Source organism: Elaeis guineensis, chromosome 4 (genome assembly GCF_000442705.2).
Source record: "Elaeis guineensis isolate ETL-2024a chromosome 4, EG11, whole genome shotgun sequence".
NCBI lineage: Eukaryota > Viridiplantae > Streptophyta > Magnoliopsida > Arecales > Arecaceae > Elaeis > Elaeis guineensis.
This window is the reverse complement of record NC_025996.2, coordinates 74,705,282-74,722,023: the sequence shown is the minus strand read 5'-3', so window position 1 is coordinate 74,722,023 and position 16,742 is coordinate 74,705,282. Positions and strand designations below refer to the sequence as shown.

At 34.0% G+C, this 16,742-nt stretch overlaps 1 protein-coding gene across 1 annotated transcript in view; it reads right to left on the bottom strand.

Annotated features, from left to right (window-relative positions):
* The window catches only part of LOC105035504 (uncharacterized), an 81,643-nt gene that overhangs the window by 45,152 nt on the left and 19,749 nt on the right, over positions 1 to 16,742 (bottom strand). The window contains 4 exon segments of the mRNA XM_073256670.1: positions 12,057 to 12,584; positions 12,825 to 13,165; positions 15,173 to 15,389; positions 15,557 to 15,812. Coding sequence (XP_073112771.1) covers positions 12,057 to 12,584; positions 12,825 to 13,165; positions 15,173 to 15,389; positions 15,557 to 15,812 — 1,342 coding nt within the window.

Below are 16,742 nucleotides of genomic sequence, written 5' to 3'. Positions count from 1 at the left end.
ATTTCAAATTCAGCAAGTTACCTTAGTTTCCTATATCATGCCTTGAGAAATTTAAATTAAACAAAATGAGCTTGATTGTATATGAAACTATTTGTATGCAAATCATATGAGTTAAAATTTGAACATCCTCATAAGATATCTAATTATTGAAATCCTCTAAAAGTTGCATGATCTAAAAAATTCAAGATAAGACATCGTTTCATAAAAAGATCATATATTTAATGATGTTATGTTGCCTGATTGTATCTTTGTTTGGCCTTTAAAATATTGAAAATTCTCTAATTGAACTTAAACAATAGAACCTTTATCAAGTTTTTTTTTTTGATTTGATTTGATCATTATACCCCCAATTGATTAATTATTAATCTCCCAAATTGATTTGAGTATCTTTCTTAATTATTGATTTGATTATCTTTTGATCCTTATTCTATTTGAGCTATTATTCTTTGGATCACAACTCCTTGAACTTTTTTTTTGAGTCGACTTGTGGACCTAGAAAGTCGACTCGTGATGCTAGGATTCTTTCTTAGTGCATTAGTATCCTTAGCAATCCATCTTTTTGATATATATTGCTCTCATGTATTTTGAATGTACTGATGTATTGATCAATGCTTATAATTATATTTTGACAAATTTATGAAAATTTGATATTTTTTTTGAAAATTGAATATGTTTGATAATGCTTACATTTGCATATATCTATTTGATTGAAATTATGCATTGTTCATCAAACTAAAGGGGAGAAAATCATGCTCGTGTAATGCTTATCCTTTAATTAAATATGCATAATTTGGAAGGGAAAGAATTAAGAAAATTAAGTTTTATGGCATTTGTTATGAAAAACAGGGAGAGAAATGACTCAATGAGAAAAATCACTTTACTTGTTATGATTGAGTCATATAGATTTATTTAAGCATTCATGTAGTTTTGATCATTTGCTTCGTTTTGAGCAACTATTCATACTTCGTATGTTTTGATCATATCTTCAGTTTTTATCAATTAATTGGTATCAAGAAATCATTTTTGATCTCAAAAAAAAAATTATTAACGAACATTGATTGTTTTCATAAATTAAATTTGAAAAATGCTGCTCTTGAACCTTTTTGAAGTTGATATCAAGCAAAATATTTCAAAAAAGCTATCATTTATCTTTAAAGCTAAATATTTAAAGAGGACTTCAATTTTATTCAATTGGTATCAGATAGCTCTTGTATTTTATTGATATACTTTTTGGCAAAAAAAGAAGAATATCTTTATCTCAAATCTGATTTTGCAAAGCTTATATTCTTGATAAGATATCATTTGAGACAATTACAAGAAATTAATACTTTTTTCTGATCCTAATTGCTTAATATCTCTTGTGAAAAAAATGAAATAATTCTTTAAAGAATAATAGAAAATCTGTTTATAATTTGCCTTGAATGATTTGTTGATACCAATTCAAAATGATTTATCACTTTTTAAAATTCTCAAAATGGTTTCAATTTCAAATCAAGTGGTATCAAGAAAAATTTTTCAGCAAGATATTATTTGATTTCATTTTTTAAGCTATTAAAATAAAGATAATTATTTTCGCAATTGGTATCAAAATGATTCTTCTTAAGAAAATTCTCATGCTTGATATCAATAGTATCATTCTTGTCTTGAACTTTATTGTATTATGTTTGACAAAAGAATTGAAAATTGTGACATCTCAAATCTGCCTTGCATTGATATACTTTTGATATGGTATCATTTGTGATAAATTCAAAAAAAAAAAAAATTGCCCTTTCTGAACTTAAACAATTTGATACCTCTTAAACAAAACAAAGTAATATCTTTTGAAAAAGAAAAACATATCTTATACCTGATTTTAATGCTCAAAATCCTTAAAATTTAAAAGCTCTATTTTTCTTGAACTTTTAAAGCTCTAAACTATTCCCTAACTACATTTGAAAAGTATTTTTGAATCTATGGTAATATAATTATATTTTCTGAGACAAGAAAAATGCATTATTGAAATTATATTTTCTGAAACTAGTCATGTTTAATCTAAATTAAAAAAAAAAGAGATTTATTTTTTAAATCAAATTATAAAATTTAAATGCATTTAAGCTTGATTTTGATGATTCATCTTAAATCCTTTCCTTGAGCTTTTTAATGATGTCAAAAAGGGAAGAGGATATGCTGAGTATATGCTTAAGATGATTATATGCTTGAAATACTTTAGTTGATCACTTGATACATTATGCTTGAGATGATACTCATTCGCTTGATTAAGAAAATTATATGAAATGAGCATATTACGTTGAATATAATTTTGAATCTATGCACTCTTGCATATAATGGTAACATTCATGAAGTATTTATAAGTATTTACTTATTCACTTCATGATTCATGTTGGTAATTTAATTGAAACATATTATATGTTTTAATTGTGCATATATTCAAAGTTTTGTCATTATCAAAAAAAGAAAGATTGTTGACCCTATGGTTGATTTTCATGATTACAAAATATTGAGTAATTATGGTACTAATCATGTGTTTCAAGAGTGAATGTAGGATTTTTCAGATGCTCACCATGAAGAAATTATCCATGAAAAAATTCTTTTTAGATACCAAGCCAAAATATCTAAAACAACAAGTTCCCACAAATTTGAATGTCTTATTATGAAGAAAATGAAGTTGGAAAAAGCCAATATCACTTGGAAGCATTTGAGACAAGAAAGATTAAGTTTGGAAGTAATTCAAATGAAAAAATCCAAGTTCAGACGTTCGAGCCGACTCGTGGAGTGAAGGGGTCGACTCTGGCGTATTTTGGCATAGATATATAGTTCTAGCATACAGATGAGTCGACTCATTTCTGAGATGAGCCAACTCCATTCATAAGACAGAAAGCAATTTTTGCAAGTCTAAGACCAAGCCGACTCGAAATAAAACCAAGCCGACTCTAAAGAAAATCGAGTCGACTCGTGACATGGAGACAATATAATGGCTAATTTTTTTGCACTTCTCCAACGACTGATTTTTAGGTTTAATGGCTATTACAAGAACTTGAACGGTCAAAACTCTTTCTCCAGCCATTATCAAGCCTAATAAAAAATGGAGAATCAATTGGAAAGCAAGATTAAAAGGATTTGAAAGAAAAAACATCATTTCTTGGAGGGAACATTGAATATTATTGAAAAGAGAGAAAAGAAAGAGATTTATGCATTGATTTCAAAGAGCTTTCAGAAGTGATCATCTTCAACTTCATAAGCATCCTCTCCAGCATCAATTAAAAAAAAAAGTCAAGCTTCAAAAGAGCAATTCCACAACCACTTCTCCGAGCTTAAAGAGTTTATATTTTTTACTTTTCATTTATGCTGAAATTCAAATTCTTGTATTTTATTTTCTTTACAAGTTTTTTTGAGAAAAAGAAACTTGGGATATAGGCCCGTCCAAGCCCAAAATTGGATATTGTAGATTTTAGTTGGTGAGTCCATAAAATCAACTAAATTAATTGTGAATCCGAAAAATAATTATTATAAGATTTTGGTTGGTGATCCTGAAAAACCAACTAGATTTGTTTGTGAGCCCAGTTAAAACAAACACACAGTAATCAAGAGGATTATAGTGGAATTCTCAAGGGGCTCTTAAAGAGTGGACGTAGGTGCAAAATTATACTAAACCACTATAAATTATTTTGTGTTTGTTGTGTCTTATTTCTTTCTTGCTTTATCATCTTGCTTACTTGTTTTAATTCTTGCTTTTGTTGCCTTAATTATATCTTGATTCCACTGTAACTTGCATTATACACATCTCAAACACATAACTTAGCCTAAATTGAAATACATACTTGCTTAAGGTTTAATTTAGCTAAAAAATTTTAAGAACCCAATTAATCCTCTCCCTCTTGGATTGCTACCTTTCTGGGCAACAGGGTTGAAAATAGATCAGATAGTAGTATTGTTAGATGTATATCCTAGAAGCCAATTGTTGGTTGACATATTTTTTATTTTATGACATAAATTTGTACTTAAACTATTCATTTGATTAATAAAAAATAAGTTTTCTTTTTTCATTCAAGTGTTATGTGTCCTTGAATCATCTTTGGAATTGATGTTACGATATATATTCTCAAGTGTTGAGAATTAGAGATATGTATAATCGATTCCTAAATTACTTCTTGTTGTAGGATAGTCATAGAAACGGTCATCAATCCGAATAGACCAACGCACGGTTCGCTTCTTTCGAAGTAGATGAGTCTCTAGTCTACACTGTAAAGACTCTGAGCGGCAAGTACGGATTATTGTTAGAGAACAACTAGTATTGGGTGTGATCATACGAGAGATCACATGAATTTTTATTCACTCATCAATGATCATCTCGATGCTGTAGTTGTAGGATTGATCCTTCGACCTACGGTGTCACGGCTGTTCGCAGTAAGACTACTATAGTTTGACTACATATAAGCATTGATTCATTTATGAATCTTTGTAGTGGATGTTGGCTGCAGTTGGTTGAGCTGTTGGAGTAGAGTACATATTTAAATTGGATCGATCGATCTTGATAGAGAGTAGTCCTATGAGATTTGAAAAGCTAAATCCACAAGTCTGTGGCCACAGCAGTGTGATTAATGGAAAAGAGTTTCCATTTGGAATCACTAATGGACTTGAGCTGATCGTATCTATTATATGATAGATGATGAGATTTGACAATTTATCCATGATCTATCATCTAGTCAGGACTCACAATAGACGGACTGTATCACACATTAACTATACCTAGAGATTCTTTTTCGATTCTGCTATATTGCCACTACAGATTGCTAGATGTCACTAGTGGATTGTGAGAGCTTAATAAGATCATTTTACATTAATGGTCCTTGTCGAGTTAGAGTGAAACTGTTCCGACCCATTGAAAGGTGTTTCAGCGGTACTTATGATAGAGATCATGGTATGTCTCACTACCAGACAGAATTGAATTTATGAGATCACACATTAAAGGGAGAAAACCTAGATTGGTTAAATTGGACTTATAAAGCACCAATTTATATGGATTTAAAGAAATCCTATTGGGTTCATGTTAACCTTGCTAGCACCTAGGTGAATCCAATTCCTTTTATGGTTGATTTGCTTATATGATAAGCATTAACCAATTACTACACTTGATTTGAACCTAATTGAATTTGATTGAATGGGCTCCAATGGTTGGATGCTTACTTTATGGCTTGGATTAAATCAAGAATGAGTTTCTTGATTTTTTTGATTGAAAATTCATCTTGATTTGATCAAAATCCCTTGAATTGAACCTATAGAACCATGTGTGCTAATTAGAGACCATTAGATTGGATCTCATATAATGGGATGCCCAAGCCCAATGTGGGTGTGGGTCTAGGCTAGGTGGCGCCCCTTTGATTTGGTCCAAGAGACTTTAGGCTAGGATTTCTAATATGATTAGAAGAAAAGATCCTAATTTGATTAGGACTCCCTTATGTTGTCTATTTAAAAAACCCTAGCCCTACCTCTCATATTAATCTTATTGTTTTTCCTTCCTTGCCGCCTACTTTCTCTGCATCCACGCCTCCCTTACTCTTCCTCTCTCAAGCCCACGCCCTCTCTCCTCCCTCTTGGCATCCTCTCTCTAGGATCCAAGAAGAAGAGGGCGGCATCTTTGTTCTTGGTGTCAAAGTGTTGGCGCCATCCTCCCAAAGTTGTTGGGAGGTAGTTACAACTTCTTAGTTGTTGTTCTTCTTGATTAGTTGAGGGATCAAGAATGGTTCTTGGTTTCTTCAAGAATCAAGAAAGAAATATCAAAAAAGGATGGATTTCAATCAAGAATTGAGAAAAGAGGATCAAGTGTTGATCCCTATTTAGGCTTGGTTCAAGCCTATTCAGGCTTTGAGTTCAAGTAAGTTGTATCAAGATGAGCCAATCCAGATCGATTCTGTAGATACCTGTAGAGGTAGGACTCTTGTGTTGCTGATTCAAATCTGCTCAACCCCAAATCCAGGGATTGAATTGGATTCAACCCTAGTTATAGATTTGAGGCAAAAGGAAAGCGATTCGATATGCAACTTGATCATAGGCTTTTATTGTTTTACTAAAGTCAGTTTACGTTAATTTCAGGATATGAACTAGCTCCATAGGTGGTTTCATATTATCAATGCATGCTTAGATTAAAATTGTTTTCATCTGATTTTTCGTTGCATTTTGGATTTAAAAAATTTTTGAAATCCACGTGCACTAGCACCTGTAGAAATCCAACAAGTATATTCATATCCATCTTTGTTTTATCTAATAAATACAAATACGGATATAGATGTTAATCAGAGAAAAAAATTTATATCCGTATTTGTTTTAAACAGATATGGATGCAAATTAGACACCGAAAGTACAGATAATATTCGGATACAGATCGGACAGTTGTCTATCCATATTCATATCTATTTTTCTTTAATAGATATAGATATGGATATGGATATTAGTTGGATGCTCAAATTTCTATTTATATCTGGATAGATTTGGATATGAAAATGGATCCGAATGAATATTAACTGATCCAGCTTTTTCATAGAATAAGATGCACCGCCGTCCCACCCCGTCCCGACACTTAGAATAGAGGATGTCCTAAAATATTTTGATTGAGACGCCGAGATGCTAGCGGGATGGCCCTATCCCGACACATGGGATAGAACCCTATCCCGTTGGGACCTGAATCCTTACCTACTTGTAATAGCACTTATGGTCTCAATAAAATTTAAGAACCAAATATAAATAAAACAAGAAAAGTAATTCATAATATTATAATAAAATAATCAATAATGACTCTTTCAAACTTCCAAAAGAACAAAAAAAGTCCAAGAGCTTACCGATCTAGGAAAAGCGGTGCAAGGGATGACCAAGTAGCATTTTCCTATCCAACTGTTTTTTTTTTGGTACAATATCCAACTGTTTGATTGCATACAATAGTATAATTATTATGCTACAATTGAATGCAAACACCCAAGATAAATATTCTGATGCCTGTAGGGTGCAGTTCAATTGCAAAGCCCAATACTGGTATTTGAGCAGCAGCCAAAATTGGTAATAGACTCAATTACAAGATTCCTTGCGACCGAAAAGAAGCATGCAAGCGTACACTTACCACATTACTATTATAATAATAATAAATATATAACAATAATATTATAATCTTGCAATAATTTACACAGTATTATATTAATCAACACTATACTATAATGAATGACGTAAAACAATTATTGGTTATTGTTATGCATATTATAAATATATATTTATACAAGGATCGTCGAACCTATATTGGGACCAATACCAGCTCGCTGACGGCATGGGTTCGTACTGGTCCATGGCGGGCCAAACCGACAGGGTAGATAAGGGGACTAGGAGAAGAAAGAGAGGAAAAGAGAGAGGGGGGAGAAGGAGAGGAAGAGAGGGAGAGAGAAAGGGGGAGAGGGAGAAGAACAGAGGGCCTCTTGCAGCCGTCGGAGACCGTCGAAGGCCATCCGAGCTCTTATCGAGCTCAACAACAATGAGGGGAAGAAAGAAGAAAAAGGGGGAATCTAATCAAATCACTAGAGGCCCTTAGAGACCTCCGAATGGATAGCGATGCCGCTCAAGCTCTCCAACAACCGACGAGTCAGCATCGAGAGAGCTGAGGTCGGAGGAGGGCGAAAAGAGCTCGGATGGCCTCCAGAGACACTCTCTTCCTCTCCCTCTCCTTCCCCTCTCTCTCCTCCTCTCTTTCTTCTCTCTCCCTCCGAGATGACCATTATGTCGTTTTTTATACAGGAACCAGATTGATATCCCATTGATATGGTTCAACATGACCTGAACCGTCCAATTTGAAACAGTTCGGCAAATAATAATTTATATCAAAGTTTTCTAAGCCGGTACTGCCGGCTATATCGACCTGCCGATGGTACGATTCGGTATGGTTTCGTACCGTACAGAATTAAGACAAACCGACAAAGGCAAGCAGACCCGAACCAGAAGAAGAAAAAGAGAGAGAAATAGAGAGGAAAAAAGAAAAAGAAAGAGGGGAAGGAGCTGATGAGGCCACTGGATGACCTCCGGCTGGCCGTCGTGGTCGTCGGAGGGCACAGTCCACGAGCGCAGCGCCACGGGCGTGAATCAAGGGCAACGCCCCTGTTTCACGAGTTTTTTTAAAAAAAACTGATTTTAAGTGAAGCCGGCAAATAATTTGCCGGCTTCACTATTTTTGACTTTTTTTAAAAAAAACCCTGAAGTCGGCAACTGGGTTGCCGACTTCATTAGTTTAAAACCAAAAAAAACGAAAATAGGCGACAGCCTATTTCAAAAAAGAAGGGGGTGGAGCCATGGAGGGGCTCCGCCTGCTCTACCCCCTCAGACCGTCGACGTCGGCTCGCTGACCATCGAGGGCCTCACGACGAAGGCACCGTCCGTCCAGTAGGTTGCCCCCGTTGAGCGCTCTCTCTCTTTCTCGCTCTTTCGAAAGTGCTATCCGACGTTATGGGGCTCGGAAGCCCTCCGACGGCCGCAATCAGCCTCCAGTGGCTCCCAGCTCCCTCCCTCTCCTCCTCTCTCTCTCTTTCTCACTTTTCTCTCTTTCCCTCCTGTACCGTCGGTATACCGAATTTATCGGCCGAACCGTGCCGGTTCCCCACCTGTTTGGTACGATACAGGGTGCACCGACCGATTCGGCACGATATAGAAAACCCTGATTTATATCATAATACATATTAAATTAATATAATATCTAATTACTTACATTGATATAAATATTACAGTAATTATTGTTGTACTAATCCAATAACTATTTATTAACAATAACATTTTCTCATAAACATTACAGAAAATGGTATATGTACTATAAAAAAAAATAGACAATTTAACTTTTCAAAGGGGTAACCTTGCCATCTAAATTACAAGGTAATATATCAGAGTCAACTCCAAACAACAAAATAGTTGTAAAAGAATCACAGTTACAATTGCAACTCAATTACAACCAACCAAACAAAGCCTTATTATACAGCTGCAGTTCCAATTGCCAGCAATTTATTTGCAGCAGGTAATTTTATGCACATAATTGAATTGTGGAAAAGCAAACAACCCCTAAAAGAAAATCAAAAGGCTTATGTAGGAGAGTTTAAAGAGGTAATATATTCTCATCATCATATAATTGACTATCTCTCTTAGTAGTTACACAGAAATGGGGTTCATATAGAAAGAAATTATTATTGCTGGGTGCGAAAACATAATTGAAAGGTGCATAGGAAAACTAACTACAACCATCTTTGGTTCAATCACATATAGTCTTTCCCATGCACCTTTCAATTAATTGGTTGTACCCAACTGCACTTAATAATTTCAATCTATATAAACCCTTTCCAACTATGGCAGGGAAGGGAGAGAGTCATATTTATGATGATGACATATCGCCTCTCTAAGCTCTGCCGCATAAGGCCCTTCAGTTACATTTCATTACAGACATGAGGATGTTGAACCTGAAGTTTTGGTGCTATATATAGTTCCCTAACCACCTAAAGATTTATGCTCCCTGCATATTCAATAATATAAAATCAAATCCAATATAGTGTATAAAAAATACTAAGGATGTATGTTAATTCTTCTAAATTTTAACCAGTTTTACTTTTAACTTTTGACCTTTCAGCATTGATTAAATGATGCAATTGGATATTTTGAGCCATAATTTTGTTAGCATACAAAATGCAAGACAACTGTTTTAAATTTATGTTATTGATTTTTAATGCATGTTCCATGTTTTCAATGTTTAATCAAATTTTCAACTACTTTGAAGTAGTTCATCTTTAAAGATAGCATAAACTATGTTGATCATTAAAATACAAGATAGCTATTTTAAAATTTATCATATTAATTTTTCACAAATGTTCAAGTAATTTTCTATTTTAAAGAAATTTTTTCACTAAAAATAGTTTAAAATCACAAAAAATCTGTAAATTAATGAAATTCATGACAAATAATTCAAAAAGAAATGATATTATGGACATCTATTAAATTTTTTAGCCTTTTTAGAATCTATAGTTTTATATTTTTATTAGAAAACAATAAAATTACCAGTTATTCAAAAAGAAGATTTTTTAGGGGATTTGTAGGCACCCTTAACGATGTACATTTTTCAATGGTTTGGATGGGATAATCTAAAAGCTATCTTAATTTTGAGCTTAGGCTCGAGGCTCCCTAATGCACCACCAGATCATATGATCTAAGCCAAAAAACTATAGCACGCACATGCTGCAAATGAACAAATGCTATCACAAAATTCCATTTGTTTTGTTATTCAAGTATTTCAATATGAAAATAAAAATTAAAATATATGCTAAAAACAACAGCTACTATGTTGAAGGGGAGTTATCCATCCTGTGACATATCCAAAATTCATGTTTTTCTGGCCAATTTTTTGCCAAAAAAGACGAGGAAAGGAAATGTGACTCATAGCATCCGCGGCCTCTCTGGCATGTATGCTAGATTGATAATCATATCACCAATTTGTCTCTTTAATGCATTGACAAAGATATCAAATAGAGAGATGTATATAATTATAATGGAGATGTAATATTCCACAATGACATCTCTTCATGACTGTGCAGACTTGCATGACATTTGACTAAGAGGAAGGAACATTTGACTAAGAAGAAGCAACAGAAGAGAGCATCTGATGGTAATTATGACACCATTAATGCACAATTTATTATTTCTTAAATGCAACACACTTGACCAATTCAAGAAGAATAGTACTTGCTAGAGGGCCATGTTCCCAACATTTGACAAAATGAGCCTTTTATTTGTAATCCATTTCATCAATGCAAGTGGGAATAAGTTCTAGAAGCTATGATTTAAGAGAGGGGAGAATATAATATATAGTAGTGATCCAATCATCACGTGAGATGAAAATTATTAGATTTGTTTGTGGGTTCCTTATCATGTTGAAAAATTAGCAGACCTCCAATTTCAGCAATGTACTTCCATCATGATATCAAGGAGAGTAAACTATGGTGTGTTTACTACGTCAATGTACGCTAACAGAGATGTATAAAATGTAGAGTGTGGTGACTTTATGGCCATACCCTTACCTACTACACCTAGGGTTCGTAAACTACATATGCACCAGTTATAAAGTTTTTTAGCATAGATTCAAAAACTGAAAGATCTACAAGATCTTACAGAGTAGGATTATAAAATATACTCCAAAAAAATTTGAATTTTGGAAGTTGACCCACCAAAAGCTAGGGCTTTGACATAGAAGGGAGAGTTAGTCAGTTGACTAGAATTAAGATCAACCAATGCCGGTATTATTGGAAGACAAATAGAGTAATTGTTAGAAAAGACAAGTGTATAATCTCTAAAAAATAAAGGAAAAATTGTGGTTAGTCTCTATACTGGAGAAATCATAAGTGGTCACAAAAGCAAAACTATTTTTAGGCAATGCACAAGTTACTTTAATACAACCATAAAGACCACTTATCTCACCCAGATTATTGTCACATGTCTCAACCCAATCCTACCATTATAGCATACTACATTATCATAGACACGTCTGACCAACTCATAGTTGTCGAGACTTCATCTTTAGCAAGTGCGCTGCATATGCCAAATTCTAGGTTGAGAAAATAGAACAACATCAGTGGTCTCTAGAATGTGGCTTTGTATAATTCATCAACATGACTGATCTGCAATGATTTACTCAAACAAGATTTGGCACTAACTGCAGTAGGTTCAACAGCCATAAATTCATACAAGCACCATAGACATCTATAATTAGATTGTTCTATTCTTACACCAGAAAACATTCAGTGATTTTATGCTTTGAAGCAGTGACTCATTATTACAAAATAAATCTTTTGAAGTTTCCATGCAAAACCTTGTAGTTACATCAGCCAATTCAGTAGATCAAAGCAAACCAAAGAAATAGGGGAACTCCACACAGCAAGTTTAAGTAAAAAAGGACAAATACATGCACAATGCATCCAAAACTTGTGATAAACTACACTAAAGGACATAAATGGCCATTAATGCAAATATTCATAAAGAAAGAGGGATGCCAAATTGCCAACCTTCTGAGCTGTGAAATGCAAGTCTTCACAGCAGAACAAAGAATAGGATTCATTGTCAAAAATATCTGGTGCAATCCATTCCCATGAGGAACCACATCAGTTGTACCTTCTTCAGAACCAAGAGAGGTGCTAGATAATTGAACCTCTTGTTTAGATAAACCCTGCAGTGCAAGAAAATAGTGTTGCTGCCTCTGAATCAGTTTTGTTACCAATACAAGAGTTTTTCCAGTTCCAGAACGACCAATTACAAAAGCACTGTCTGGGAATGTGACTACTTCAGCTTCATGATCGCTAAGTTCAAATGGAAGCTCAATTTGCTGTCCATCCATGGCAGTAAGCAAGTGTTTCACAACTCCAGAAGATAAAGCATAGAATTTCATCAGCATAATCTCCTCACTATCTTTACCCTTGCTAGTGATATCACTGGATGCCTCCAATCTGCTTTGTATACCATAAATATACAATAATGGTTCGTTGTTTGGAAAACCAGCAGGACAGATCTCCCAACTCATGGGTAATACAAGTTTCCTAGGAAAAAAGTTAAATTGGACAAGTAAGAACTTCAAAATCCTCCATTATGAAACTCTTTGAACAAGAAAGAAATTGTAGGTGCAGTAATTCTGCATCCCAATGAATGGTAAAAAGAAGCTTGTCTTGTACTGTTCAAGCACATAACAAAAAACTCAAAAAGTTTTTAACATTGTTAAAAAATGACCATACGCTTAAGCAAAGAGATCTGAAGAATTACACAAGATGAGTAATGCATACCCCTCAATCTTCTCAATCATGCAGCACTTAACATAACAATCATTAAATGAAGACATCATGTGCTCAAGACGTTCATGAAGCTTTGAAACTTCTGTAAGAGTTAGCACATCCCAAACCTTCATTACTTGGATATATTCTGATGATTCTTTAATGATATCGGTTGTACATATCAAAGATAGACCATGAACCCTGAATTGTTTCACAAACTTAGAGAAGTATAGACTTTTACGCTTTGGACGCCAACCACAAGCTAGCCTCCACAGAAGTCCAATTATTATCTGTTTCGTCAAACTATTCTGTAGTCCAACAAATGACCTTTTGAAGTCATCACTAACCAGGACCTACAAACGCAATTGAATAAAATCAACTGGATATTATTAAATAGCAGTAAAAATGGAAAAGATTAGCCACAATTATGAAAGTAAAATTAGTGAAAATGAACAAAAAAAAAAAGCTATATGAATTAAAGCTTTGTAGCAGCCATCTCCATCTGCTTTATAAATTCTGTAAAAAAACATTCCTCCAACAACAATCTCTGGTGTCATTGCAGGCTTTTGTTAATCCTTTTCCAAAACTTCCATCCATGTAAACATAAGTTTTCCTCTCTTCTTTCTAAACCAGTTGCTGCAAACCCAACAACCTTTTAACTGGGTTTTTCAGATCTTCATTGTACATGTTACTCCAGAATTTCTCTTATATACTTGTTCCTCTACACATCATAGTTTCACTATTTAATGATCCTAATTTCAAGAAACCACCATTTAGTTGTTTCTTAATCAAATTATTCCAACTTAGGGTTCACAAACACCAGTATTCATCCATAACTAAAGCATTCCATCAAATGTCATTGTTTAAATTTTTTCATAAGTTTATGAAGCAAATTAAGACCATTGCTAATACATTTGAAACTTTCACCCATATATTAGATCGCCTTCTTGGATCCTACATCCAGAAAATGATAATCACAAGTTATTCATAAAACTTTTGCCACTATATGTTCCCAATAAGTAGCAAATTAATTATAATCTTTAGGCTAATAGAAGTTTGCGAATGTCTAAAAAAACTGCATTTTGGTGCACCAAGTGTGTACAAGGAAATAACCCCCAATAACCTCAATTGAATTCTTGAAATACATCAAGATTATTCTCGCAATTACCTTGCCGACTGCTTATTAGTCCTTTTTCCTTTCTTTTTAATTTTAAGAACAATGGCACAATTAGATTTACAAAGTGGTCCCTTGGAATATGCATAAAATAGTAATTCTTAAAACAATCTAACAAGCATGGCGTACCATACCACTCTATATGGGGCATACTGTACCATACAGTTATGGTGTCTTATACCATACTGATACTCGATTTGCCATCTCATACCATACCAAACCATATATCGATACTATAATAGGAAGGTACCAATACGGGGTCTGATACCGAGATGACAAACCTTGCTAACAAGTATTAGTTTATAATACCATAGCAAAAGTAAGTTAGACATCTAAAAGGTTCTTACTAAACATATGTAGATGGTCAAGCTTCATGTCATTCATGAATGATAATGGAGGCGCACTTGTCATGGATTTTTATATAATTGGCAAAGGACAGTTACAAGTTCATAAAATAAAGATAAGAACATACAATGAATAGCCATGTTAACTTTATTTAAGAAAAAAAAATGTTAATTGCAGAGCTCAGCATTCGTTGTTCTTCCATCTAAGAAAAAAAAAATGTTAACTTTATTTAAGAAAAAAAATGTAGGTTACCGGCCGATATGGTACGATACGGTACCATACCGTATCGATAATAAAAAATTCAAAAAAAATTCCATCCAACGGCTAAAAAAGAAAAAAAGAGAACCAAGCCGAACCAGACCGAACCGATACTGTACCGGACTAAACAACCCAATATCGGGCAGTTCGGGCCAATATCATACTGAATCGATTGGTTCGGTCCGATTCAGGCCATTTTCCGAAAAATCGATCGGAACTGAACCGGTTCTCCACCAATACAGTATGGTACGAAGTGTACGGACCGGTTCAGGCCGATATGGAATACCATGATTCTACAGAAGTATAATAGTACGACGAACACAATGCATATAATATTCTTAAAACTAATGATTATGATCTTCTACTTTGAACAAGTAGTCCAACTAATACTTGTTTCACTGGAAATCAGATACTATAGAACAAATTGAAAACCACTGAAGTAAATATTGTCCAATCCATAGTGGTTCAAAAGTAGAATTGTAGAAATGCACAAAAAAAATGAAACACCTTTAAGAAACATTTAGAAAGAGTACAGATAAAAGGATGTAAAAAATTTTCAAATGAATACAATTGAGGAACAAACCTTCCACTTTGAGCCATTGAAACATGCAGATTCCCAATTGAGCAACTCATCAAGCTGCTTAAGCTCATCTTTGACATTAATTATAGTGTTGCAAAGAAATTTATCCTCAGCAACTTTGACAAACAGACCACGTTCTTCCGCATCATGGACTAGTTCTTGCCACACAGAATGACTGCTTTTTAATGTTTGTGCATTTCCAACAATCCAAAGAAATTTCCTGCTCAGAAAAATTTATTGGAGCCATATAAATCCAATAAATAAATTAGTCTTACAGCCTTAACAGGTTGTTCTAATGTACCATTCAATTAAAAACACATGAAATAAATATGAAAATATGAAATTAAAAATGACATGGGTACACAGAAGGAGATTTCATCAAGTTACCTGGCCCGTGTTAAACAATAGTTAGTGATTTGATGATTGGACCATAAGCCAATAGAGCCATGCTCATTACTTCTGACAGTTGATATGATTATCACATCTTCTTCATTGCTTTTTAGTTCATTGCAAGAACTTACCCAGAACAAAAAATCAGATTCTATGTCAAATTTACTGGACAGCATAGCCTTAATAGTATGAGCTTGAGCTCTGTATGGACAAATAACACCAACACTCAAACTTGATTTAGCACACCTCCATGCTGTAAATGTACCAATGGAAAAAAGAATAGAAATTACTTGCATAAAATGATAAAAAAGATTAGTAAAAAATTCATAGCCCTACCTGAATTCAGAAACTTTCTAGCAAAGAACTGCTGGACTCTGGAGAGAATAGTGAAGGTACCATACCCCAGACAAAGTAGAATAGTACATAAAGACACTACAGTATGGTCCCTAGCAATAATCTCTTAAAATAGCTATTGTTCTACAAAATGGAAGTGAGGAGGAGGACAAAATGGAATACATGTAAAGTCCAAGAACAGAGGTAGACTGATCACCAAAGATGCAAATAATAGTTATGCCCATCTTATTGATAAAAACAATCAAACAGCAGTGTTTTACATTGCGGTGTATGCCTATAATTTATGTATCCAATGCTGTTAGTTGCAACATATCTAGATTATGATTAAATGCCCACTGTTATATGTGACAACAATCAAAGATCATACAAAGTTCATGCTGGTTATCAGTCATCCATCAATATTCTATCTGCTGTTACAGTAAAGCAACACTTATTTCTTCGCAGATTTGACATCCAAAATAAACAAAAGTGCTTCTCTTTTTTGACTTCCACTGGCTGCTCTTCAAAAAATGCTGATTATGTTGATTGCGGACTTCCACTGGCTGCTCTTCAAAAAATACTTGAGCAAACGACTTAACATCACCAGACACATGCCAGGTAAAATACTGACTCTATATGGAATATTGGTGAATGCATGGTTATGCTTACTGGAAGGTGCACAACTGATTCAAGAGAAAAGACTGTGAAAATGGTTAAATTTCCATCAGCTATTCCATGGAAAGACAACTCAATTGACATTTGTAAATCCAATCAACTGTTGAAATTTACCTGGATTGACAATGTCAAAAAGAATTTCCATAGCTGTACTCAAATGTGAAAAAAGGATATG